The sequence below is a fragment of the Necator americanus genome, chromosome III, assembly GCF_031761385.1.
Source record: "Necator americanus strain Aroian chromosome III, whole genome shotgun sequence".
Taxonomy (NCBI): domain Eukaryota; kingdom Metazoa; phylum Nematoda; class Chromadorea; order Rhabditida; family Ancylostomatidae; genus Necator; species Necator americanus.
The window spans coordinates 33891357-33915289 of record NC_087373.1 but is presented as its reverse complement, the minus strand read 5'-3'; the positions used below and the strand labels follow the sequence as shown (position 1 = coordinate 33915289).

At 36.7% G+C, this 23933-nt stretch overlaps 1 protein-coding gene across 1 annotated transcript; it reads left to right on the top strand.

Annotated features, from left to right (window-relative positions):
* Nucleotides 1-18876: 18876 nt before the first annotated feature.
* RB195_011838 (uncharacterized protein) lies at nucleotides 18877-19293 on the top strand (the record flags this gene model as incomplete). Its single annotated transcript, XM_064193421.1, has 1 exon — nucleotides 18877-19293. The coding sequence occupies one exon, from the start codon at nucleotides 18877-18879 to the stop codon at nucleotides 19291-19293; it is 417 nt and encodes a 138-aa protein (XP_064051004.1).
* Nucleotides 19294-23933: the final 4640 nt, after the last annotated feature.

Genomic DNA, 23933 nt, shown 5'->3' with positions numbered 1-23933 from the left:
ATAGAAAAAATGATATGGATGTGAGCAGTTACCGCACAGAACGATTTATTGAATTTTGAATGTGAATTTTATTCTACAGCATAAATTCTCTCGTATAAACGTATGTATAAGTCACAACTAAACTGGTTGGGCGTTTGGCATCCCCTTACGTTTTAAAGCGCAGTAAAAAGGAAAAAAAATCTCGTTTGGAAAAAAAAACTAAACGTATTTCTGAAAAGTTTCGCATGAAGTCCCATTTTATTCATTTAGCTATTATTACGTTATCGGGATGATTTATTTTCGATGTTATTTTTTGTTACATACTACCACTTTTATTTATTTATTTTTTTATTTATTGACATACATGAATTTTGTACCAAAAACGAAGAAAATAGAAAACACATTTGTTTAAGTCAGAACATTTAAGAAAAAATCGGCAGAAATTCTTATTGTCCGTGGATCTATAGTAGATATTATTATACACCATTTATTTTTTTAATTATGTTATATTCTTATATAATTACGACCACAGTCATAATATGCTTGATAATATGTCATGGGTCAAAAGCCCCCAGGCGGTCATAACGACGTGATACATGGTGTAGTTGCGTGAGCAGCGGTGCTCGACGACGGTGCGGTGGGACCGTATTTATTTATTTATTTATTGACATACACGAATTTTGCACCAAAAACGTAGAAAATAGAAAACACGAACTAGGCTGGACTAGCAAAGGTCCCACCTCTGTCGACCACAACTGCTACGCTCCATTCCACCATCTTGAACGCAGTCGCTTACGCAACTACATCAGGTTTCAGGTCATTTATACCCGATCATAGTGAAAATGGAAAATGGAATTAATCGACCGAATGGGACCCATCCCCACCTTCCACTATGACTACGGCCATCATAGCTGGCTGGCTCTAATTCTGGGACCCTACTCCGGTTTGCTTACGGACTTTTTAAAAACGACAACGACATGTCTGCAGATGTCATCGTCATCGCGGAGCGTAGCGCTTTTTCTTGGATTCCTCGAATAATTACTGTTTGAGGAGAGGAAAAGAAAACGCAGAGTCACGCAGAGTCCTCGTGGAATATTCGGGATGGTTTTGTCGTAGCGGATCTTTGGGAAATACATATCTAATCTATAGGTTTATAGTACTTTGTTGCGCGTTTTCAAGGCGTTTTTGGATCCGTACAATAGAGATCCACTTGTAAATATGTGCCACAATTCCTTTGTCCAAAACGATTTCAATCTTCCTGGTCCTCCCCTCCTTTCCTTCCGTGCTCCATCCAAAACGGCTCATCGCCGTTATTCTTTCAACGTACACATTATCTTTGATTAATTTGTTTGAATTGTAGCTAAGATTGGTATTGATTTTCTTTGTTAGCTCAAGCAGATCAATCAAAACTATAAATTATTTTTATTTTTTGTTTAATTTAATTCAATTTAATTTTTTTATTATTTTCCTGCTAAGATGCAGGAACAATCGAATATGGGCACACATTATCGTCGTTTCTATTGCGTCTACTGACTTCGTCGCAAACCGGTACCATTAATTCTGACGCCGCATACATACGTGAACTGCGAATACGAAAATATCCAAAATTACTACTATTTGAATATTTAATCCGTTACATTACGTTTGCACGGACGCGCAAGTCCCCGCAACTCACTATTCTATAGGCATCAGACGCGCTTCATAAATCGAAAACGATTCCGAAGCGGAATGTCGAACCGCGTAGGCGTATCCTAAGCGGATGCTGCAGTGTATTTTTTTTAAATTTTACTTTATCCTTTTCATCGTTAGACTAATTAGCAAATGATAAGATTGCAACAAAGGTACGTAGGTTCAGTGTACCAGCATCGTACATATAAAGGATGAAGGGTGAAGCGTCTGGCGTTAATCGGTCCGCTTGGGACCCGCCACGACGTTCGCTTCAATTCAGAATCGTTTGAGGTTTACGAACGTGTATCTGGCCTCTACAATGACTTGCGGTGGCTAGCCGATGTGTCAAGTCAGCGTTTCAATCCTCCCAGACAAGTCTAGTACCAATTTATCGGCTCCGGAGGGATGAAAGGCTTGGTGAGCACTAGGGCGGATTCGAACCTCCGATCGATCGTGCAGGAAGCGGAACCTCTAACCGCTCCACCACATGTATCCAACTGTGCAAAAAAATCGAACAAAATATGCATTAACTAATTGTTCGAGATGTATCCAACTGCGCTCCATATGATTTATTTGAACAATCCAACATTCCTGTCAACTTCCCTGACTGCTTCATGGATCCATGTGAGGTTGAGGTTAATTAGCTTATCAATCATTAATATAATTAAATAAAATAGTAGTAAATATCAACATCAACTGAATCATATTAATCATTTAGTGAATCAAAAAAAATATAAATGAATAAAAAAATAATGTATGTTGTATGGTTATGTATTACATTGAATATTTATCTACTTTACTATTTTATTTACTGTTCTTTTATTTCATATTATTTAATTACTATTTTACTTATTTTACTATTTTATTTACTATTTTACTTCATATTGTTTAATTACTATCTTACTTACTTTACTATGTATTTTATTTACTATTTTATTTCATATTATTTAATTATTTGTTGTTATGCAGTGTTATTTTTATACTGTATATTATTCAACTACTTTCAACTGCTAAATAATATTATTTTATATTATTATATATATATATATTTTTTTTTATTACTCACCTAAAAATTCTTTTCCTCACATAAAAAATGACACTTAAAAACGATGTTTTCCAGGGGGAAAAAATCGCACCACGTACAAAAATTAATGTATTCCCGGTTTCGTTGTCATCTCTATGTACGTACATACATATGTAATTAGCATAGCGTCAAAGAATGTAAATATCCTTTTTGGACGCGGGAAGCCTCTGGATGTGTCGGTGCTTTTTTTATTCGAATAAATTTCTAGCGCATTTTCCGTGAATTTTTTGTTTAAGATCGAGAAGTGCCTTGGAGGGGGAAGGGGGGGGTGTAGATTCCTTAAATTGGTGAGTGGGTAGGTGCTTAGCTATGTAGAATTAATTAATTTTCGGAAAATTCTCTCATAAATGCGTCGTTTGTGGGAAAATTGAAACGTTTTTTTTTGTGTTTCTTATTGCCGAGTTTTTCCGTTTCGTCCTCCTCTTGCTCCTCTTTCATGCCTAAAAGATAGATCCACGTCAAAGTCTCGTCTTTTATTCCTCCTCGAAGAACATTTTCACCTCTCCTTTCAGGAAAATGCTTCCGGTGAATTCTTAGCCGAACAAACCCCCACACAGATTTCCTTTAGACAGATGCTGAACAGCAGTTTTTTTCTCTCTCTCTCTCGTAAAAATACTGTCGTTCGAGATTTCTCCGTCCGTTTGCTACTTTGAATAGGTTAAAATAGTTTTTTTTTCTAGTGTTATTATGGACATTCACGTTGGCGTTGTGGCCCAGGCGACATTTTGTTGTCCGTTTTCATTGTTCTCTACACAATAGCTGAATGTTCGCAGTTTTCGGGAATGATGATGATGGTGGTAGGATTTTTCTTACCGTGACTGAAAAGTGACTTTTTACGAATAGTACTAGTATTATTATGCGGCGACGGTTTTTTTTTCGACGCAATTCATGCGAAAATATGCTGAAATTGACTGAGAATGACGTCAAATCGATTGCTGTCATCCATGGAACGCGTTATAATCGTTACAACTATTTTATTCACTTGATTTTATTTATTATTATTTTATTTATTTTATTTTGATTTTATTTATTATTATTATTCATAATTTTTATTCTATTTAATAGCCTGGAGTGGAGTCGTTTCATGTATTTGCTGAATTAGCTCATTTTCCTTTTCCTATCACTATCCTTAACTGTTTGAAATCATAATAGCCTGGATTCCCGGAAAAAAGAAATCGAAAAAAAAGAAAAAAAGAAAAAAAAAAGATTTATGAACTCTACCGATCGTTACAGGTCATTAACGAGTTCATTGTTGACTACAGTATTCATTGAATTATCTTTGTTGTCGAGTAGAAAAATAAAATAAAAACACATCAAGAAAAACGTGGGAAGGAAATTACGGAATAATCTAATAACCCATCCATTATTTATTCATTAAGTTCAAGCTAAAATTTAGTTGACCTTTCTATTCAGTACTTCTACATGTATTAGAATTGAAAGGAGTTTATTTCAAAAAAAAAACTTTTTGGAAAATTTTCAAAAAAAAGATCAAAATAAGAGCATTGGAATGATCTAGGTGTAGGAAAAGACGTTCTCTTAATTGTACTTCTAACGTTCCAGTAATATTTCAGTACCTGATGAATTGTTCAGAGGCTAAATGTGGGGTAGAAGTGTTTTTTCTAAAACTTATCCGAGTATTTTAAAAAACAAGGGGTTTTCAAAGTATTTTTTTCTTGAAAGTAAGCGAATTAATTTTCTCCAGTAGATAGTTTTTTTCGGGTTAAGTCACCTTTAAATACATAGGCGACTACGTTATTTGATGAAAAAAAGCCAATAAGAGCAAAAGTAGCTTTAAAAATTTTTTCAGAAAATAAGTCTAGCACAAATTTTCTTGTTGTTAGCAAAAGTTTCGGTCATATTTTTTCAAAGAAGCAAGAATGAAGGGAAACCCTCAGTGTACTGCTTTTTTTGTCCAAGTTAAAAATTCTTTTTTCCTTAAATTCATTTTTTTTGTAGTTTCTCCCGCTTGCGCAACATTTTCTTATACTCATAATTACTGGTTGTGACGTTCGGTGATGAAGTAAATCTTTTCCCATTATTCGTTGTATTTTTTGAAGGCAGATGGAATAGAAAACATCAGCGTTTAGTAGTTTTTTTTTTGGAAAACTTTGATAAAAGTTCAGAAATTCATCTTATTCTTCTGGATTTTCTCTGAAAAAGGTTTCATTTGCTCGTGGAAGGGAAAATTTTTGGTAAGATATCTCTTAGCTCTATTACTTCTTATGTTTATCACTTCGATCACAATGTGCATTCGATTTACGCAGGCAGCAGCAAAAAGAGTTTATACTACGCAGGCGAGGCCGAATGAATTGCTGCGCACGCGTCGCGGCCAACTGCAGGCACATAAGTAGTGGATGTTGCGGACGCGTCGCGGCCAAGCGCAAGAACATAAGTGCTAGAAGTTTTTAATTGATTTCCTTGAGCTGTTGCCAAAATTGGTATTGATCGCCTTTATTCAACAACGGCTAACGTTTCGGCGTTAGCGCCTTCGTCAGAGCCTGGAAAGTTGCAAAAATATGTCCCTGCCAACCTCAGCAGTTCTAGCAACTTCCTAGAACATCTCCGCAATACCTCGTTTGAATGTGTAGTAGAGACCTTTTACGTCACTTTTTTAAACGTTTTAAACGATGTAGCGATGCAGGCTGTTCACGAACTGCTCACGCACTGCCAGGTTTCATTAAACATGTATGGTTTAAGCATTAGGCAGATCATGACATTGATAAACGAATGCCTGAATTGCTCTATTTTCTGATGGTCGGGACAGTACTACCGACAACTTAGAGGCCTAGCTATGGAACAAAGGCTGGCACCAACTCTCGCCATTGTTTTCATGGCCAAGATCGAAAAGCCTATAATAGACCGCAAACCACTGCTGTATTATCGTTAAATAGATGATTGCTGCGTGGTCTGCTCAACACAAGCAGAACTAGACACGTGCTTTAATCTTCTTAATCAGCAGTGTCCGCACATTATGTTCACAAGGGAGATACCGATAGACAACTGGTTGGCTTTCTTGAATGTGCACATTTACTTGCGGAATGGGATATGTAAGACTAAGTGGTACCGGAAACCCAGTAGCAAAAACATCTTAATCCACTACCTTTCAGCGCATCCCGGCAAAATGAAAAAATCTGTTATAGGTAACATTTACAGAACGGCGGCAAGAGTCTCATCAAGTAGCCAGGAAAAAACATGGTCTGAAAATCTGGTCCATAAAGTAGCAATATCCAAAGGGTACCCAGCTGGAGATGGTACTACCCGACAAGCACGACATCCCTCTCGAAGATCCAACGTAGTGGATAGCCCAGAAAAGATCCCTTTCTGTTTACCCTATATATGTGATGTGAGCAGAGCGTTACGGGAAAGCGGGTCTACAGAATGACGTGAGGGTTGTGGAAATACCTCCAGCAAACCTCAAGGGTCAGCTGGTACATAATCGTGCGTATGATCGACTCTGCACAACTCCTAGCTGCGTGGTTTGCCCGTATGGCAGAGAGGGTGATTTCATGATATCAGGAGTAGTGCATCGTATCACGTGCAGGTTGTGCGGAGTATATAGGGGAAACGGGACGTCCACTGTGTACAAGGGTCAAGGATCATCAAGATGGACTCGAAAAATCTAAGACCTTCACCCCACTTGGAGCACACCGTAGAATATGTCAACCAAACTCCGAAGTGGAGGTAGAAGTTCGTATATTATCCTACAAGTCCGAGATCACAGCACGCAGAACACTAGAGGCCTTTTGGATAACCGCCAAAAGTATAAAAATGAACAAGAAGGATGATTGCATTGCTATCACAAACGAGTTATCCCCATATCAAGACCTATGCGGGTTTTGATCTACGGGGCGGGCCGTGAGGTCCCTATATAAAATCCTTGTGATCGTAGTTGTGGTACGTGGTGGTCTGCTGTGTCAAAAAGTCTAGCTAATGAGGTAAGTACTAGCCAATGTGTTGCTGTTTGAGTTTGCCTACCGTTTAGATGCTTTCGGTAGGGTGATGAGGCGCTTGAGGGGATAAATCACTAATGGCTTTGAAATTTCCAGGCTCTGACGAAGGCGATAACGCCGAAACGTTAGCCGTTGTTGAATAAAGGCGATCAATACCAATTTTGGCTACAGCTCAAGGAAATCAATTAAAAACTTCGTTTCAACATGCCGAGATTCAAAGACAGTCGAACATGGGCAATAAGTGCTAGAGATTGTCAGTTGGGTGGCACACGAAGAGGCCGAATTTCACCTCTACCATCTTTTCATATTCTTTTGATTGGCTGACTATAGCCAAATGACTTAGTGAGGTACCGTATACCATATGTAACTAACTACCACGTTCTGGACCTTTATGGAAAATTAATCAAATCATTATCGGTAGCAAAAATATAAGGAGTTCTTCGTATTTTGTTCCAACCAATGACTAACTGGTCATAATTTTTTTCTTCCACGAGGAAATTGAACCTTTCTCGGAGATAAGCCAGGAGAATAAAATAAATTTCTGAATTTTTATACGAAATTTTCGACAAAAATACAACTGAGCACTAATGTTTTCTATTCTATTTGCTTTTAAACAGAATTACAATGAATGATCCAACATCTTTCATTTTTGTAAGCCAAAATTTCAATAAAAAGAAAAAATCTATTCCTTCAATTTTTTCGTTCTCTTTCGCTTTAGAGGTGCTGCTTGGTGCAGTTTGAAGTCGCCTGCGGAAGAAAAAAGCAGACTCTTTCAAATCACTCAACTTTTTCTTGCTTAACTAGGTACAGTAGGAAATGAAAAAAAGAAGAAACAAAAAAAAAAGAAAATGTGATTTTGGTTTTCCTCCCTTCACTTTTGAATGAAAAACTACCCATGATCCATTCTACGTAGTCAGATGTTCAAAATGGGACCAGAAAATGCCGGGATTGGTGGAACTAACAGTACTCGCAGCAAAAATCGCTTTCATTTTAAATTTACGATTCCTCGAATCGTTTATTTGTGTGCGCGTGCGTGGACGAGTTTTCCCGGAGCTGGGAAGCTGTCCTTTAAAGGGATCACCCCACGAATCTGAGGTGGTACGGATTTCAGGTGGAGTATTCGTATGCGGGATAGATTATGGAGAGGAGGGCGATTCTGTCCATTTCTTCCTGATTGCTGTAAAAAAACGGCCCGAAAGATGCGGCGCCGCACAAGGCTGGCGCGCTCCAATCGAACTCGTTGTAGAAAGTAGCGCGCCGGAAAGCTCGAAGCCGTATATTCCGGGCCGTTTTTACGGCAATTAGGAAAAAATGGACGGAATCACTCCCCTCGCCATAATCTACGATCCTGTTCCTGAAATTCCTGAATTCTCCACCTGAAATCCGTACCGCATCAGATCCCTGGGGTGATGCCTTTAAAGGTTCACTGTTCCTTTGGTGATTACAGGCGTTAGAGAATTGTTTTGTACGGATGAGTCACCGCAAAATGTTAGCACTTTCTATGATTGAACAGAATACCAAGTGAAAAATTACAGTTACAGTACTCCGGCACATATATGTACATAGATATGCGGACTTACTGTAGACCGAAGAATAACAAAGGAACTCCGCAATTACACACACCAATTTGTTGAATTTCAATAAATAGGAATTCAGTGCAGTTGTACTAGATTTTACAGGAAAAATAGCAATTCATATCGACTCGGGAAAAAGTGCTGTTGTTTTGAGTCGACAACGAATCTTTTGGAATTTTTTGGGACAGGGATAGAGTCAGTCAGCTGACCCTTTTCACATATGGGACATAACATTTTTGTCGTGTCCCACATTTCAACAAATCCAGACGTATGGGGATAAGGATGAGGTGCACCGCGTTCGTGAATCCCTATACGGGGACGCCTACGCGCTGAGCTCAGCGCTCGACTAGAGAATCGTTGCTTTTTTTGAGGTTTATGAACACTTACAGTAATCTGTGGGGGGGAGTGCACCCTTACAGTAACTTCTTACAGATCCGCTGTGCTAACTCCTTAACGTTTTTATCCTCTAAGACATCTCTCGCACGAATTTATCGACTTCATAGCGATGAAAGGCTTAGTTCGCCGTGGAACGGCATTGAACCTCATCGATCGTGTAATCGTAGTCGAACCTCTTACCAGTTCCGCTATACTCGACCATATCTAAATGGTTCCAGATTCGGAATACTTTAGTTCCAGATTTATCCTACGCAGTTCTGCGGTAGATCAAGAGCTATACATATTTTATATATTTTTTCGATAAAAAAAAGCTTCTCTGGCTCGTTTAAGCTCCTCAACAGTTGAAAAGTACACGTTACACGATTTCCCCATGAGAATGGATTCTCTTGAAGATGCTTGGAGAGCAAATCTGATAAAATTTCTTTATCGTTTAGAAACGAGATTACGTTAGCTATCGAGGGAACATCGAGATTTTATTTTGGACGTCTTGGCTTGGATTAGCTCTCGAAATTTTTCCGACAATGTCAGCGGCGACGAGATCTTTTCCTGAAGCCAACCACTTTTAACCTTCAGCACTCCGCCGTTGTCTCTTGCCGTACATGCGACATTGAAAATATGTACTTCAATAAATCCACTGTAGCCGTAGCGGCGACACGCTTGTTTGGCTTCTTTGAGCACTTCCAGACTTTAAAAAATCTGGATTTGCTCGTTCCTGCGGTCTTTTGCATCGTGATTTTACTTTTTTTGCTTCTTTTTTTTTCTAACTTCACATATTATGAAAAGGAAAAAAAGAGACTGTGTCAAACATATGTTCAAATAGACAAGCGAAGGGAAAACGACTCGACTCCAGAGAGTTTTGTGATGGATGACTACTTCCAAAAATATCTTACGTTAAGAACTACTACGCTACGTGCAGATGCGGCGCGTGCGCAAGGCTAGCGTGCTCCAATCAAACTCGTTGTGGGAAGTAGCGCGCAAGGACGCTCGAAGCCGTATCTTCCAGGCCGTTTTTTACGGCAGTTAGGAAGAAATGGACGGAATCACCGTTCTCTCCATATCTACGGTCCCGTTACGAAATACCCCACCTGAAATCCTGACCACCTCAGATTCGTGCGGTGATGCCTTTAAACTCCATTCATACTTTTTCAATCACCAGTTTAGCGACTACACTAAGTGCTCACCTTAGATCGGAGACGCATGCCTAGCATGGACCGCTGACTGATCGATCACGAGAGTGAATGGTTCGAGCGCGGAATCATTCGGATCAGCAGAACCATTCGAATGATAAGCATTCATTCTTCGTACATTTATTGAAGGGATTCCCTTTAAGAATTCAGATATTAATGTATTATTTGCGCACGGTAACCGCGAAGAATGGTTGCTAGTGAATATTTGAACATTTGCTGGTCGTTTGCTCACTTAAAGCACTTCAATATTAATATTTATTAGTGAAGTGTAAGTGAAAGATGAAAAGCAGCATTAAAAACAACAAGAAATTTGTAAATCGCGCATAAGAGAAAAAATAAATAAATGACGAGTATTTTGATGGGGATAATGAGGGGGTTCCTATTCCTAGGGAATTCCTCGAATATTCTCAACGTAATGTGTCCGTGTATATGTACGAGCAGGGAATTATTTGAAGAGGCTTTGACATATGCATATTTGATGAGCTTTTCGTCGACGTCTTCGTCGTCGTTCACACACACACATACACACACACGCATATGTACACCGCAAAAGTGCAGCACAGCTTTTACTTTTCACTAATTATGTGGTCCTAGAAAAAGAAAAACCTGCTGTGTCTGTGGCGTTGCTGCCCCCTCCCCCCAAAAAAAAATCACGAATTTCTGGGATTTCTAGTGATGAAAGGTGTCCGCAAAAATAGAAACCTATTACAGACACGAGGAAAAATGTGGGAAATATTTAGGCAAATAGTGCATTTAAAAATTTTTAAACATTTAAAAAAAGAGAATTCCGGAAAAGTTTCACACCTGCTCAAACCTCAAACGAACTTTTAGCGGGAAAATTTTCTCCTGAAAACAGAGTTCTAGAGAAAAACAAGGAAACACCGTTTTAGAATGTTTAGAACTTTATAAATGCACTATCGGCCTAATTTTTTATACTTTTTCCTTGTGTCTGTAATAGGTTTCTATTTTTGCGGATACTTTTCATCACTAGAAATCCTAGAAATTCGAAGAAATTAAGAAAACCTGAGTAATAAGATTTTCTTGCTTTTTAGAACAGCCAACTTGTGCTTGTGAAGCGATCGAACTTCCTTATAACTAATGAAAAAATTTAATTTTAATAATTAACTAGTGAAATTTAATCAACCCCACTTGTGAATCATTTGTGCTATAGTTGTTCGTCGATCTGCTTGACGGGCGGCAATAATATGTACGTTCATTTCCGTGCCAATCGTGTGTGTGCGAACGTTTCCCTTCTTGCCGACGGTGACTCAAAGAGCATCGTATTTTTCTCTGAAAGAGTTCGTAAAGAGGTCTAATCTTCGGGTCGCCGGACTTCCTGCGGTGCGTTTGATGTCCAGGTGGGTATCCAGTCGCTCACAGCTTTGATCCAGGAAATGTCTTTGAAACGGAATCACTTCTCCGGCCCACCTAAAGTTATTTTCTTTGGGATATGCGGCAGAGTCTCCGATCTTGGATCGATGACGTAGATCGATCGATAACGATTGAGTGAACAGTGGATTCCTTCTTTCACTTGCGTCAGGCGGGTTACTCCTGGCATCAGCGTTTCAATTCCTCGTTCGAGGACGCGGTTCGCATTTTCTTCCTGTTTCCAGAACGCCAAGATTTCTAAAGCGTAGCTCAAGGCAAGAAGAACGTAGGTGTTGAACAAGTGGGCCCGGAGGCGGATGTACTTAGTTCTCTTCACTACAGCCTCGATGCTCTTATACGCCTAAAACCGTCCCTTGATATTTTCTTGTGCTGGATTGATTAGAAGTCTAGAATTAATTTTAAAAAAGCAAGTTTACAGCTAAAATGTGTTTGGGGAGGGGGGGGGGAGGGGCAAGCACTTAGTGGCACCGTTATTTCTGGAACTAGTCATTTCTGGAATCAGTCAGGGCCCTAAGACCTAAGCATTAGTATTAAAGGATCTATAACATTTAAGCTAAAATAACTAAGATACTAAGAGAAAAAAGTAAAATAGAGCGTCTAGAAATAAGGACGCCAGCGGGTGCCCCTTTCCCAACAACATTTTCCCCCATTTCATTCGGGGAAAATTTGAGCCTAATGCGAAATTACGTAAAAAGTTTGATTGTATGCGATTTTTAGTTGTTTTTGATTACGTGCACTTTGTTTTATGAACTGTATGAAGAGCGGAATTAAATGTGCACATGACTACGGTGGACCCGCCTAATACAGACACGGGACGGCGGATCAGAACGCAAATTCTGTCGCGGAATTCTGGAAGAGTTGGATTTGTACTTGACCGCTCGATAAACTACGTCTGGAGTGTTGTGGATCAAAAAAAATTTGTGTGTTTAACTTCACCTTTAATACTTGGAGTAAGTAACAAGTAATTGTCGCCGAATTTGGAAAATGTATTCATTAGGAACTTGAAATCACCCGAAATATTTCACACGTCAGTTATGGACGGATGCCGCATCCCTGAGCGGATTAAGTGAGCTTTTTTCCATGAGAAATTTCGAGAAACAGCGAATGGAAAGCCAGTGATGTGGAATATGAAGTCAGGAGAGTTTACGGTAGAAAGGAAGTAGAGGAGGAGAAGTGAATGGAGTGAGATGGCGGCGATTATCTTACCCGTAACTTTTTTAATTTTCAGTTTTTTGGTATTAAAGCGAAATAGTGATGTGTCCGGCGTTGATGAATCCGTTTGGGATGACGGTTTTATTTTTAATTTAATTTTAATTTTTTAATTTTTTTTAAAAGTTTTTAGTGCTCTGGTATTGAAGCGGAATAGTAAGGTGTCCGGCGTTGATCAATCCGTTTGGGACCTGCCAACGCGCTCGACTTCAATCCAGAATCTTTTGAGAATCTTACGACCGCGTGTCTAGCCTATGCAGTGACTGGCGGGGGCTGGCCAATGTGTCAAGTTAGTGCTCTTATCCTCCTAGGACAACTCTGACACCAATTTATGGACTCCGGAAGGATGAAATGCCTGGTTGGCACCGGGGCGGTTTCGAACTTTTGATCGATCGTGCGGACCTAGCGAAACCCCTTACCAACTGCGCCACACCCGCTCTTATGCATTTTTTAGGTCAAGCTATTTCCGGAATATGGTGGACAAGGTTATTAAATCTTAGTGGAGGTGGAGTGATTTGAATCCCACTCACCGTCATCGTTTCTGGCATCAGATTCTAAAGAAAAAAAGTCTGGCGAAATTGTTTATTTAGTTGTCACGGCGAGATGTCAAGTGCAGGTTTCATGTACGCACAGTGCACGCGACACGGATTCGACGTTAATTTTATGCCTCGAGCACATACGTCGATAATGTCAGGAAGAACGGAGTGATGAAAAAAAGAGAACTAGTTGATTGAAAATCTCAAAAACCAATTAATTTATTCATTCTAGCGGAAAATTTCTTGTGAAAAGTAGGAACTAAGCTGTGCGCGGAAAATTTCTTACAATTTCAATGCAAAGTGGCAAATCTTAAAATGACAACTAGGAAATTTCTGTGCAAATTTATTCTGTGCGAGTTTTCCCCTGGGGCAAATTTCCGTGAATGTCCTAATTCAAGCAAATATCTATTTAGACAATTTATATCACCGATCACTGATGGAAAATAAGTAAAACGCTACTGAAATGAAACTGAATTTATATGGTAGATGAGAGAAAACAGATTGAAATGTGCTCTTTAAACGTTTTTTCTCCTTGAAATCTAAAGTTGAATTTGGAAAAAATTGAAAAAAAATTATTTGAACCGAGTTCTCGAGTGAGAAAAAAATATCCGTAAAGAAGTTCATTATGCATAAACGACTCCACTTTCGTATGAAATGCGTAAAATTTCTCTGTGCGACGATTTTCTATGCGAGAATGTGGGAAGGTGTACAATAAGTATGGAATGATCTATAAAAGAACCGTACTCTAACGGGACCAAGCGAAAATAAGCAGAAAAATTATGAAAAGAAATTTATGAAGTATGATAGATGTTTCCCTTACAGACAAATATTCTTAAAATTTTATTTAAAACAAATTAAGTTATAAAATTAAATCAAAATTAAAATTAAAAAATACTAAATAGAATTAAAGTGAAATTTTGAAATCAAGCTAGGGCTAGACAGGCCAATGTTGTAGCTGTGTGTAATTTTTCGCGTGAAATTTTTTTCCTACGGAGAAATCCATCTTAATACACCTTGAAATCAGATTTAATATTTTCTAATAAAATTTATTTCCGTTATATCAACGATGGAAATGTGACAGCTAGAGCTTTTTTTTGTTGTTTTGTTTGTTTCTCTATATAGAAAGAGCGATCTGAACTTTTAAATAAACGACGAAAATTTCGGTCATTCTAGGATAATCCATAGAATTTTTTGTGACATGGTATTCGTAGGAATTTCTGTACACAATCAACTCTTTCTAACACCTACGTTTCAAAAAATAGTTACCGTATCAAAATAGTCACCTTTAAAAAATTGTTACTTTACCATCTCACGTCGGTTCGGGAGGTTGTTCGCGCTTGTATCGATCGATACATCGATTGCAGCACGATTTCAATTCGATTCACGACTAGCCGAGCTTCAATTTTAACATTTCAATCTAATTCTCGTGAAAATTCTATCGATATAATATCGGTAGGAATAATCGTGAAATTTTTTCTCTTTTTAAGGTGAAAAATTCATATAGAAAATTGACACGCATCGTCTTATATATTTGACATTTCGAGAACACTTCTCAGCTCTCGGTGCCTTTTTTTATTTTGAAGAAGAAGCAGACGCTCAAGACTTATTCCTCAATCCTAAAGACATGTGTCAACTTTTGATTGTCACATTTATGTGGTTTTGTTTCCTCGAACGTTCCCCATGAAGTAAATATGCCTCGGGGGGATTAACTGAAAAATGAAAGTTTATTGGACATAGATAAGGTCGACGGTTGCTGTCATAAGCTGCTCTTTCGGGAGCGGCTCCGTCGCTCGCTCGCTCAATGTTCTCAGCGGCTTATCTGTGAATAGATCTGTGAGAAATAACGGATGAACCACATATGGATTGTTGAAAATGACAACGAGTCCAAAGGTCAATCTTAAAGCTGGAAAATATCCAAACATTTCTCCATTCTAGGTCCCTAATGGGCCCATTTGGGACCTAGAAAGTAGAAATGTTTGGTTATTTTCCAGCTTCAAGATTGACCGCTAGAAAGGGACCTAGAAAGTTGAGGCTTGGAGAAGACAGGAAGTTGAGAAGTTGAGGAAAGATAAGAAAAAATTACTGAAACTAAGTATGTAAATAAAAGCAAACAAGTGGTAAATAATAAATAATAATAGTATTAAAAATATATAGAAGTAAAATGAAAAATTAGCTTGGATAATTTCCATCTTTAAAATGAGCACATTATTATTGACTGCTCGAGAATTTTATGGGAAAATTTAACCAGATTTTTTTTCCCTTTACATTCGAAACTCTTAACATTATCATTTGATCATGCAGATATTATTATTGATTCTATTCATATAATTTTATACACTCACATGCTAATGTTTATTTATAGTCTGATTTTTTTTAAAATAAATAGGAATCGGATCGTATTTCATGGTAACAAAAGTACATCGTTTCTATGAGAACATAAGGAGGAAGAGATTCATTAATATTTTTTTATCACATCCTTTCAAACCCCAAAAATTTCTATTCATACAGTTATTATCACTGGTTCCATGTGTATAACTTCATACAGTTTTGCAAACAGTGTCGGGTGTAGCGCAGCCGATAAGAGATGAAGATTTTCCGATCGATCGATCGATCGATGGTTCGAGATCGTCCTAGTGCCAAACAAACCTTTCATCCCTCCTCCGTGATCGAAAAATTGGTACCAGAGTTATCCGGGAGGATAAAATGATGCCGGAGAATTTATATGGAAGTTTTCATTCGAAGCCTTTGATTTTTGAAAATTTTAGAAAAAATTTTGTTTTTTCGCCATTAAAAATATGACGTTGTTGCCTACGTGAGAAGCTAAAGAAGAATTTTATTTAAATATTTATCATGCACTTATAGATGAATGATTGATTTTCTATTCATACATTTATCATCATTAGATTTATTTAAATGATTAATTAATTGATTAGATTAGATTAGGTAATTGATATTGTTATATAGAAATTGTCATTCGAATCCCGTGAAAACTTTGTTTTGAAAATTGAAAAAGAAAAGAAAATTATGTCACATTGAAATTGTGGTTTTTTTTCCATTTTAGGACATCTTATTCCTTACGTTCAGTAGAAAAAAATGCAATTTTCAGTTTCAAAATCAAAAAAAAAATTCCCAGCAAAAATCCCAAGGCGAACCTCTACGAAGCGTAGCGTACGTATTTGTCCCCATGTCCTCGGCACAACACTTCAAACGTCAGCCCGAAGCTGTTTCCATTTTGCGAATTCCGAGGAAAATTTTCGATAAATTCCTCGGAAATCTTTGCGCTATTCAATGTTTTTTTTTCTCCTTTAAAGAAATCAAATTATTCGTGTGTTACAAATATGTTTTTCTATTAGAAATTACAGAACATGTGAGTAAATCGCTTCCGACAACAACAACCTCAAGCGCATACGTGCATGTGCGTCGAATATAATTATCTCAAAAACATTGACGATAAATATGTACGCAGCTGAGTGAGTGAATTTTCGGCGAGAACTGATCCATCTAACATGTTCGAACGTTTATCGGTTAAATTTATCCGAAATCAAATCATAAATATATGAAAGAAATGCTGGTTCCTCTACCTCAATTGGTTCAGGACCAGTTTTCGCAACATATGATTTGTGATTATTTGGAAATTGAACCATTAAATTTATTGGCAATAGCTATATATTTATTTTTATATTATTCGTATCATATTATTATATTATTATTTATATTTATATTTACGTCAATCTCAAAAACACTTACAAAAACATGTAGCTGAGTGGATTTTATTTAGGAGAACTGATCCACTGGCACTAGCGTAGTGAAGTGAAAGGAATCGGATAAGGAATTAGTGGATAAAAATGGAGGAAATGAATTGGCTGCATTCCAACGTCTAAGGCTGGGGAACAGTTTTCGCAATGTAACATTTTTGTTGAGTTGAGAGTCGAACCATCGCTCTGCTTGTAATCGCTACAATTCCTGTTCTTCTCAAATTAGAAGTTAAGGAACAGAAGCAATAAAGTAAACAAGTAAATAGAATTGATAAACATGGCGTAAACATTAAATAAACAATTGATAAGAACAGGAAATAAAAAAAAATAAATGAATAAAACCTCCCACTCGTAACCAACAACGATGCGAATCAGATAATTTAAGACAAGTTCTTAAGGTGGGATTTAAGACATCCCACCTTAAGAACTGCACATGCCGCGGCAAAATCGGCCGCATGTCGCGAAATTTCTTGCATTTTTGACCACAGCACTACTATGGATTCAGTGAGTAGTAGAAGAATGGGATAAATATATATTTTTGCTTATATAACTTTTCCTGAAATATCTATAAATTAAAAACGAGCCATAAAAAATAAATAACTGAATAAATATAATAAATGATATTAAATAAAAATAAAAATAAAAATAAAAATAAAATAATATAATAAATAATAACATAAATAATAATGTAAATATATAAGATATAAGATATAATAAATAATAATAATAAACAAATGGACAAATAAGTATAAAAATAAATAAATAAGTATAAATATAAGTCTCGTTCTTATAAATAGAAATTTTCGGCGTGGCGCTTCTTTAGAGGTTCTGGCGTTTTCTCAAATGTCAATGAATTAGGAATCAACCGAAAAAAAGTACAAATAAGTGAATAAATATAATAAATGCAAAAATAATAAAATATAGATATAAATCTTGTTCTTATAAATAGAAACCATCAGGGTGGCGCTTGTTTGGAAGTTGTTTGTGCCATTTGCATTTGGCAGCAGCGATAATTCACCGTCAACCGTGATGTTCGTCGTTCTAACAAACTAACAATGGAAGAAATTCGTCGTTCAGATAGTGTGTGTTATGTTTTCTAATTTTGAATTCTTTACATTTTTATTTTTGTTGTTTTCTAAATTCTAATTTTCTACATTTTCAATCTCCTTTTCAAAATTTTTTAAATCGAAACTAAAAAGTCAGTTAATTTAGCATAAATTTAAAATTGGCGGTCGGTGGGCGGGATACAGGGAATTTTTCAGCTAATCTCTTACATTATTTATTTATTTCTCTTATTTATTTATCCATCATTCATTCGGTCGGTTGGATACACTCTTCTAGAAGAAAAACCATGAAGATTTTTCTGATGAAAGAGGAGAGCTGGGAAATTTTATGTATCGTCTCGTGAGTGAGTATCCTAATAATAGGAACAAAGAAAAAAAACGAATCTATTTATTTCTGTTATTAATTTATCCATTATTCGGTCGGTCGGTTGGATACGTTGGGAATTTTTCAGCTAATCTCTAATTAAATAAATTGCCAAGTTTTTAGGTGCAAATAATGGATAAATAGATAACAGATAAAATAACAATAATAGAAAAGAAATAAATGAATTTTCTTTTTTGTTCCTATTATTAGGATTTTCATGAGACGCTACATAGAATTTCGCTAGCTGTCCTCTTTTATCCGAAAGTTCTCCATGTTTTTTTTTCCTTTAGAAGAGCTCTTAGCGTTTGTATCTATGGCATTTCCTTAATGTATGTAGATCCACGGATTAGGGCATCCGATCCTGATGTTTGTTTTGTTTTTTGGCGTTGTTTTGAGTTCTTTCTGTGGTTTTCTTTGGATGCAGATCATTGCGAGAGATTTAAAAACTCTAAAAACTTTAAACTCTAAAGAACTTTTGAACTTTAAAACTTTAAACTAAAATTGAAAAAAACTCATGAGTGTTTTTGACTTTCGTATGATTATTATGATTGCTGTATCAAGCGTAGACAATTTTTTTCTGTGATGGATTTTAGGAATCTATTCTTAATTTTGTTCCGAACGAAAAGGTGACATCAAAATTGTAAGAAAATCTGTGAGAGATTGAATTTCTACGTACTCCTCCGGGATTGTATGCGCTTCTTTTTTTTCTGCTCTCCATTTTATGCCAAAAGAAGCCGAAACATCTGCTGGAGCAGCACGAGGATCAGCAGCAGCAGCGGCAGTTCATGTTTCACACCCTTTATCCGGAACATCAGCGGCAGTTCGAATTCCCATGAGGTTCTCGATTTTCTCTCATTTCGTCTCACTCAAGCGCTTCTCTGCTGCTGTGCTGCTGCTGCTCCTCCTCCTTCTCTTCTCCTCCTCATCCTTTTGGCCCGATTCCGATCCGCCCCCAGATTCAATTACGGGCCATAGACCTCGTCGTAGTCGTCGTCGTCGTCGTCGGTCGGAACACATCGGCTGGGTCATCGTCGCAGGGCGAAACGACGAAACCTCTTCACTAGGGGTTTCGTTTCTGTGCGGTGCGGTGCGTCGACGATGGTGTGACACAGACACCCGTCGTCGACGACAACGATGACTTCACTCACACGCAATCCGGGTGCGAGAGGGAGAGTGTGGGCGTGCCATTCCGGAAAGGCCAACGGTAGCCACGCCTCCGCCGTTGGCAGCTTCGTTCGCCGCCTTCGTGCGGTGGGTTCGACGACGATGACGACGTCGACGAAGAACTTCGTACTCACTTTATTCTTCATCTTTACGGTGCCTATCGTGCATTCCATGTATATGCTTTCAATTTAAACGATGTTCTCAGTCAATGGATGCGCGTCTTCTTCGTTAATCCACGCTTCACTTAGCATTCACTGCCTTGCTGGATTCTTTTGGCTCTGAGTTCATGACATTTCGCACTTCTCTCCTCGCAAGAACTCAACTCCGTTACTGACGATAAATTATATTTTGAAAATGATTGTTTTGTGATCCTCATTTTAGTGATTTTAATTCTAAATAAAATAATATTTTGGTGTTTTTAGTTCTAAATAATATAATTTCTATTATTAGTTATTATCTCTACATGGAATTCCTGGATTTCTATTTTTAGTTATTATCTCTACATGAAGTTCTGAATAATTTTCTAAACAATCATTTTGTGTTTGAAAAAAAAAAAAAAATGTCGACGAGAAATGACCACTTAGGAAAAAGTTATTTTGTACTTAATAGGCTTTATCGACTGTCTGATCCATATCTGGCATGGTCATTTTAATTCTAAACAATTTAATTTTTATTTTTAATTATTCTTTTGTAGAAGTTCTGTTCCAGATAATTTTCGAGACCATCATCTTTTAAAAACACATCAATCCAGGTAAAATTAGGAAAGTTAAGAAAAATTTAGGTAAAAGTCATTTTGTATCTTAGTCGTGATCTGTCTCCGGACTTCCGCATTTGATATTTATTTTTTATTTTAATTTTTACTTTATACGGATTTAGATTTGTTAGAAAATAGATTTTCACAGTTTTATTTAATTTTATGTCCATATTTATATTTATTTTATATATTTTAAAATTTTTTACAATTTTATTTGTCTCTACATATGTTTATTTCTGAGAATTTGATTGATTTCTTCCGGATCGCTTCTTTTATATCATTCTTTCTGTAGCATTACGTTGATATTTTAACTCTCGAATCTCGTAAGAATTTTCTTTCCGATTTTTGGGAATTAATTTTAACTCTACAATTTTTGATCTATTTCTATTTTCTCGGGTTAATTTTTGGCGTTTAAGGGGAAAAAATCCCAAAAAGCAAGTTCACATCTGTTTTTTTTCTCATTCACATGTAAATTTAGTTTCATCTCAACCTCGTTTCTTTTTCGCTTACCATCAGTACTTGTGTTTACTCTTCTCGACAAAATTTTCTATATGTTTTCTAAATTCGATTTGATGCCGTATATGAAGATGGATTTCCTCCGGACTGAGATAGAGAAAAAAACGTATTTTACGTCTAAAATTGCATTTACTTTCCACTCACACACACACACTTCTCAGTCGCTATCGAAAAAAATTCACATTTACCACTGCCCGGCCACTAGTCGGAGCTTTGTGCTCAAAAATTACCTTCAATTTTTGCGCAGAAAAAAAAGTTTTCCGTTAAAATTTTGATTATTTCTTCCCCCGCAGGGCAGATAATTATTCCATTGTGAATGTTTTTCTCATAACTTTTTCTTTTTAACTGTTTTTCTTTTTAATTTTCATGCCGTTTCCTTCCATAAGGAGACGATTCTTTTATGATTCTTTTATGGACTCATTTATACTTGTCCTAAACTTCATAACATTTACGCATAATCCTGGGAAATTTCTTGTATTTTAGAGGAAATTAACTGGAATCCCTTATGTAATTATGTAATAATCGCATTCAAACCTCTATAATGCCATCTGTTGTGCAGATGTTTTGGAGATTTTGCAGAACAAATTTTTTTCTCGTCCGACGAACAAATTCTGGACATGAGATGGATTTTCTATGATTACATTTTCTATGAATGCGTTGCTTCAGCAGATCCTCTTCATCTCCTTCTTCTTCTTTTCATGTTTCCTAAGTCAACGAGAAAATGTGACTAGTGCACCGGAATTGCATTAAACGCATTGACGTCGACTTGACGTGATTCGATTAGATTTGAAATGATATTACCTCTTAGGTGATCAATTTCTTTCCTTGTGTTTTTCCTCCAAACTGTTTCAGGTTTAATTTCATACATATTTATTTTATTTATTTGTTTATGAAATAAATGTTTATACATTCGAAAAAAAACGAAGCTATGTGGTCAAAAATAGTTGCATTAAACGCGAAATGTTATGCAGATTTGAAAACACCTTGAAATAGGAGTAAGAGAGGAACAAAAGAAAAAGTGAAATAAATATTCTTTAAGTGAACTGTGAGATTTTGAAAATCATTTGAAATAGGAGGGAAAAAAGTGAAACAAGTATTCTTCAAGTAAATTATGAGATTATGACTTAGGTGAGTGCGAGTGTGCGAGTGAATGACCGAATGAATGAGCTGGTGAGCGAATGACCGAATGAATGAATGAATAAATGAATGAATGAATGAATGAATGAATGAATGAATGAATGAATGAACGAACGAACGAATGGCTATTTGTCTGCGCTAATGAATGAACCAATCAATGAACGAATGGATGAGTCATGATTATGAATCATCACTGGAGCTAATCCATCCAAAATTTTTCATCCTCACGGAGCCGAATTAGCCAGAAATTTGCTCTGATCAAATAGAAAGTAAGTAAATCCATTCTGAAATGATTTAGAGTCATAAGTAAAGGGTTTTCCAGTTAATTGTAATGTAATAAGAAGCGAAATCGCAGCAGTTGAGAGGGAAAAACATAAAGCTAATAATAATATAAAATAAAGTATTAAATAATAATATTGAAGTAACAAGAGAACAGTAATGAGAATATTTGAATATTAAAAAATGAAGGTCACGTATTTTTTATTAGCGTGGGAATAGAAGTATAACTTATGAGAGTCGCATACCGAAAAAAACACTGATATTTATGTTTATTATTTTTATTCATTTAATATTTATAGATCTGGATAGTTTGTCACATAATATGTTTATCACACATTGATATTTTGTAGATAAAACACTAGTGGGAATTACAGTTTCCCGCGTTAGTACACAATAGATTTTCCACCATACCATTTCCATACTTATGTTCTCACAGGGGACCGCGACGCGACCGCGTAGCAACTGAATGAAATACTTAACAGTACATGCATTCCTCCACTTTTCTTCCCACCTTATCGCGATCATCCAGGATAGATAAATCAATGAATGCGGTGCGGGTTTGCGATAGTTTGCCATACCTCCTTCGTACGCTGATCGCAGAACTTTCCACGGGAGCGGTTGAGGAATGATAAAGTAATGGAAAAAATATTTTAAAAAAATATAAGTAGCAATGAGAAAGGGGATTAAATTCCTGGAACTACTAATAATAACGGGTAAATACTGAAAAAGTGACGCCACGAAAGCAAGTGGTGAAGAATATATCAAATATATATTTTATAAATATAATAATAAATATATTTTTTCTGAGGTACAAATTCTGCTACTGTAAAAGTTACGGTATTTCTATTGAAAGAATCAGTTTAATGTATTTTTTCGCATGCAGGCGTGACTGAGAGGAAATTATTCTGACAGGTGAATTTGTTTGAAATCTGTCCTTTCCAGCTGTCCACACCTCCAGACTCACAAAGGCTCGTCGTACTTGAAGCAAACCATTTAACTCACTCATACCTCTCACCTGTTCCTTTTGGAGGACGTGAGGAAAAAAGAAATTCCTCCTCATAATTAGGTTCCGGTTAGGCGAAACGATGAACATCGTTCAATACAATCGATGAAGATCGTTCAATACAAATCGATGGCAATCGATCAACATCAATCAATATTTACTCTCAACTTGGGATGATTTTGACCTGATTGATTGACTTGGTTTTTTTCTAAAATTTTAAAACATTAAAAATAGGATTGTACTTATACTTTTATTTTATTATATTTCAATCATACTCATTTATTTCTTTTTTTCAAACATTTATATTCCGATTTTTTTGGATTATTGGAAGATACTGCTGAACTGTTCTCATTTCTTGGCAAATCAAGGTCCTCTTCGCTTAAAATTCCACAAAATCCAGTAGAACTGAAAATATTTTGATATTCCTAAAATTTGCTCGCTTCGAAAAACATCTGTTTTTTGATATGAATGTCTCAAAAGGCGAATGGCACGGATTAAAAACGAAGATCTTAAGCCTGGAGCCGTGGCGCATCCGACGCCATTTCATGGCTTATTATTTCCTTCTTTGATATCAAGCGAATATGGAGGGGCGGGAGTGTCGGGGATGAGATTACAAATGAAGCAAAAAATGAATTTTCGTGACTTTTTCGCTCTCAAATATCTAGGAAAACAAGAAGGTTTCCAGAGTTTCCAGAGTATCCAGAGTGGAAAAACCTATCGAAATAGGCAAACAATGCGGCATTCGTGCCTAAACCCCAGACTTTTCTCACCGTCTCTCTCTCTCTTCTTTCTGCTCGTACACTCCCTTTGTTTTTTTTTGTGTTGTTTTTTTTCGCCACTTCATAAAACGTAGTGAATAAATAGAAATACTAGTAAATGGTATTTATAGCAGCTATTAGAAAATGTCGCAATTTTCTCGCACCTG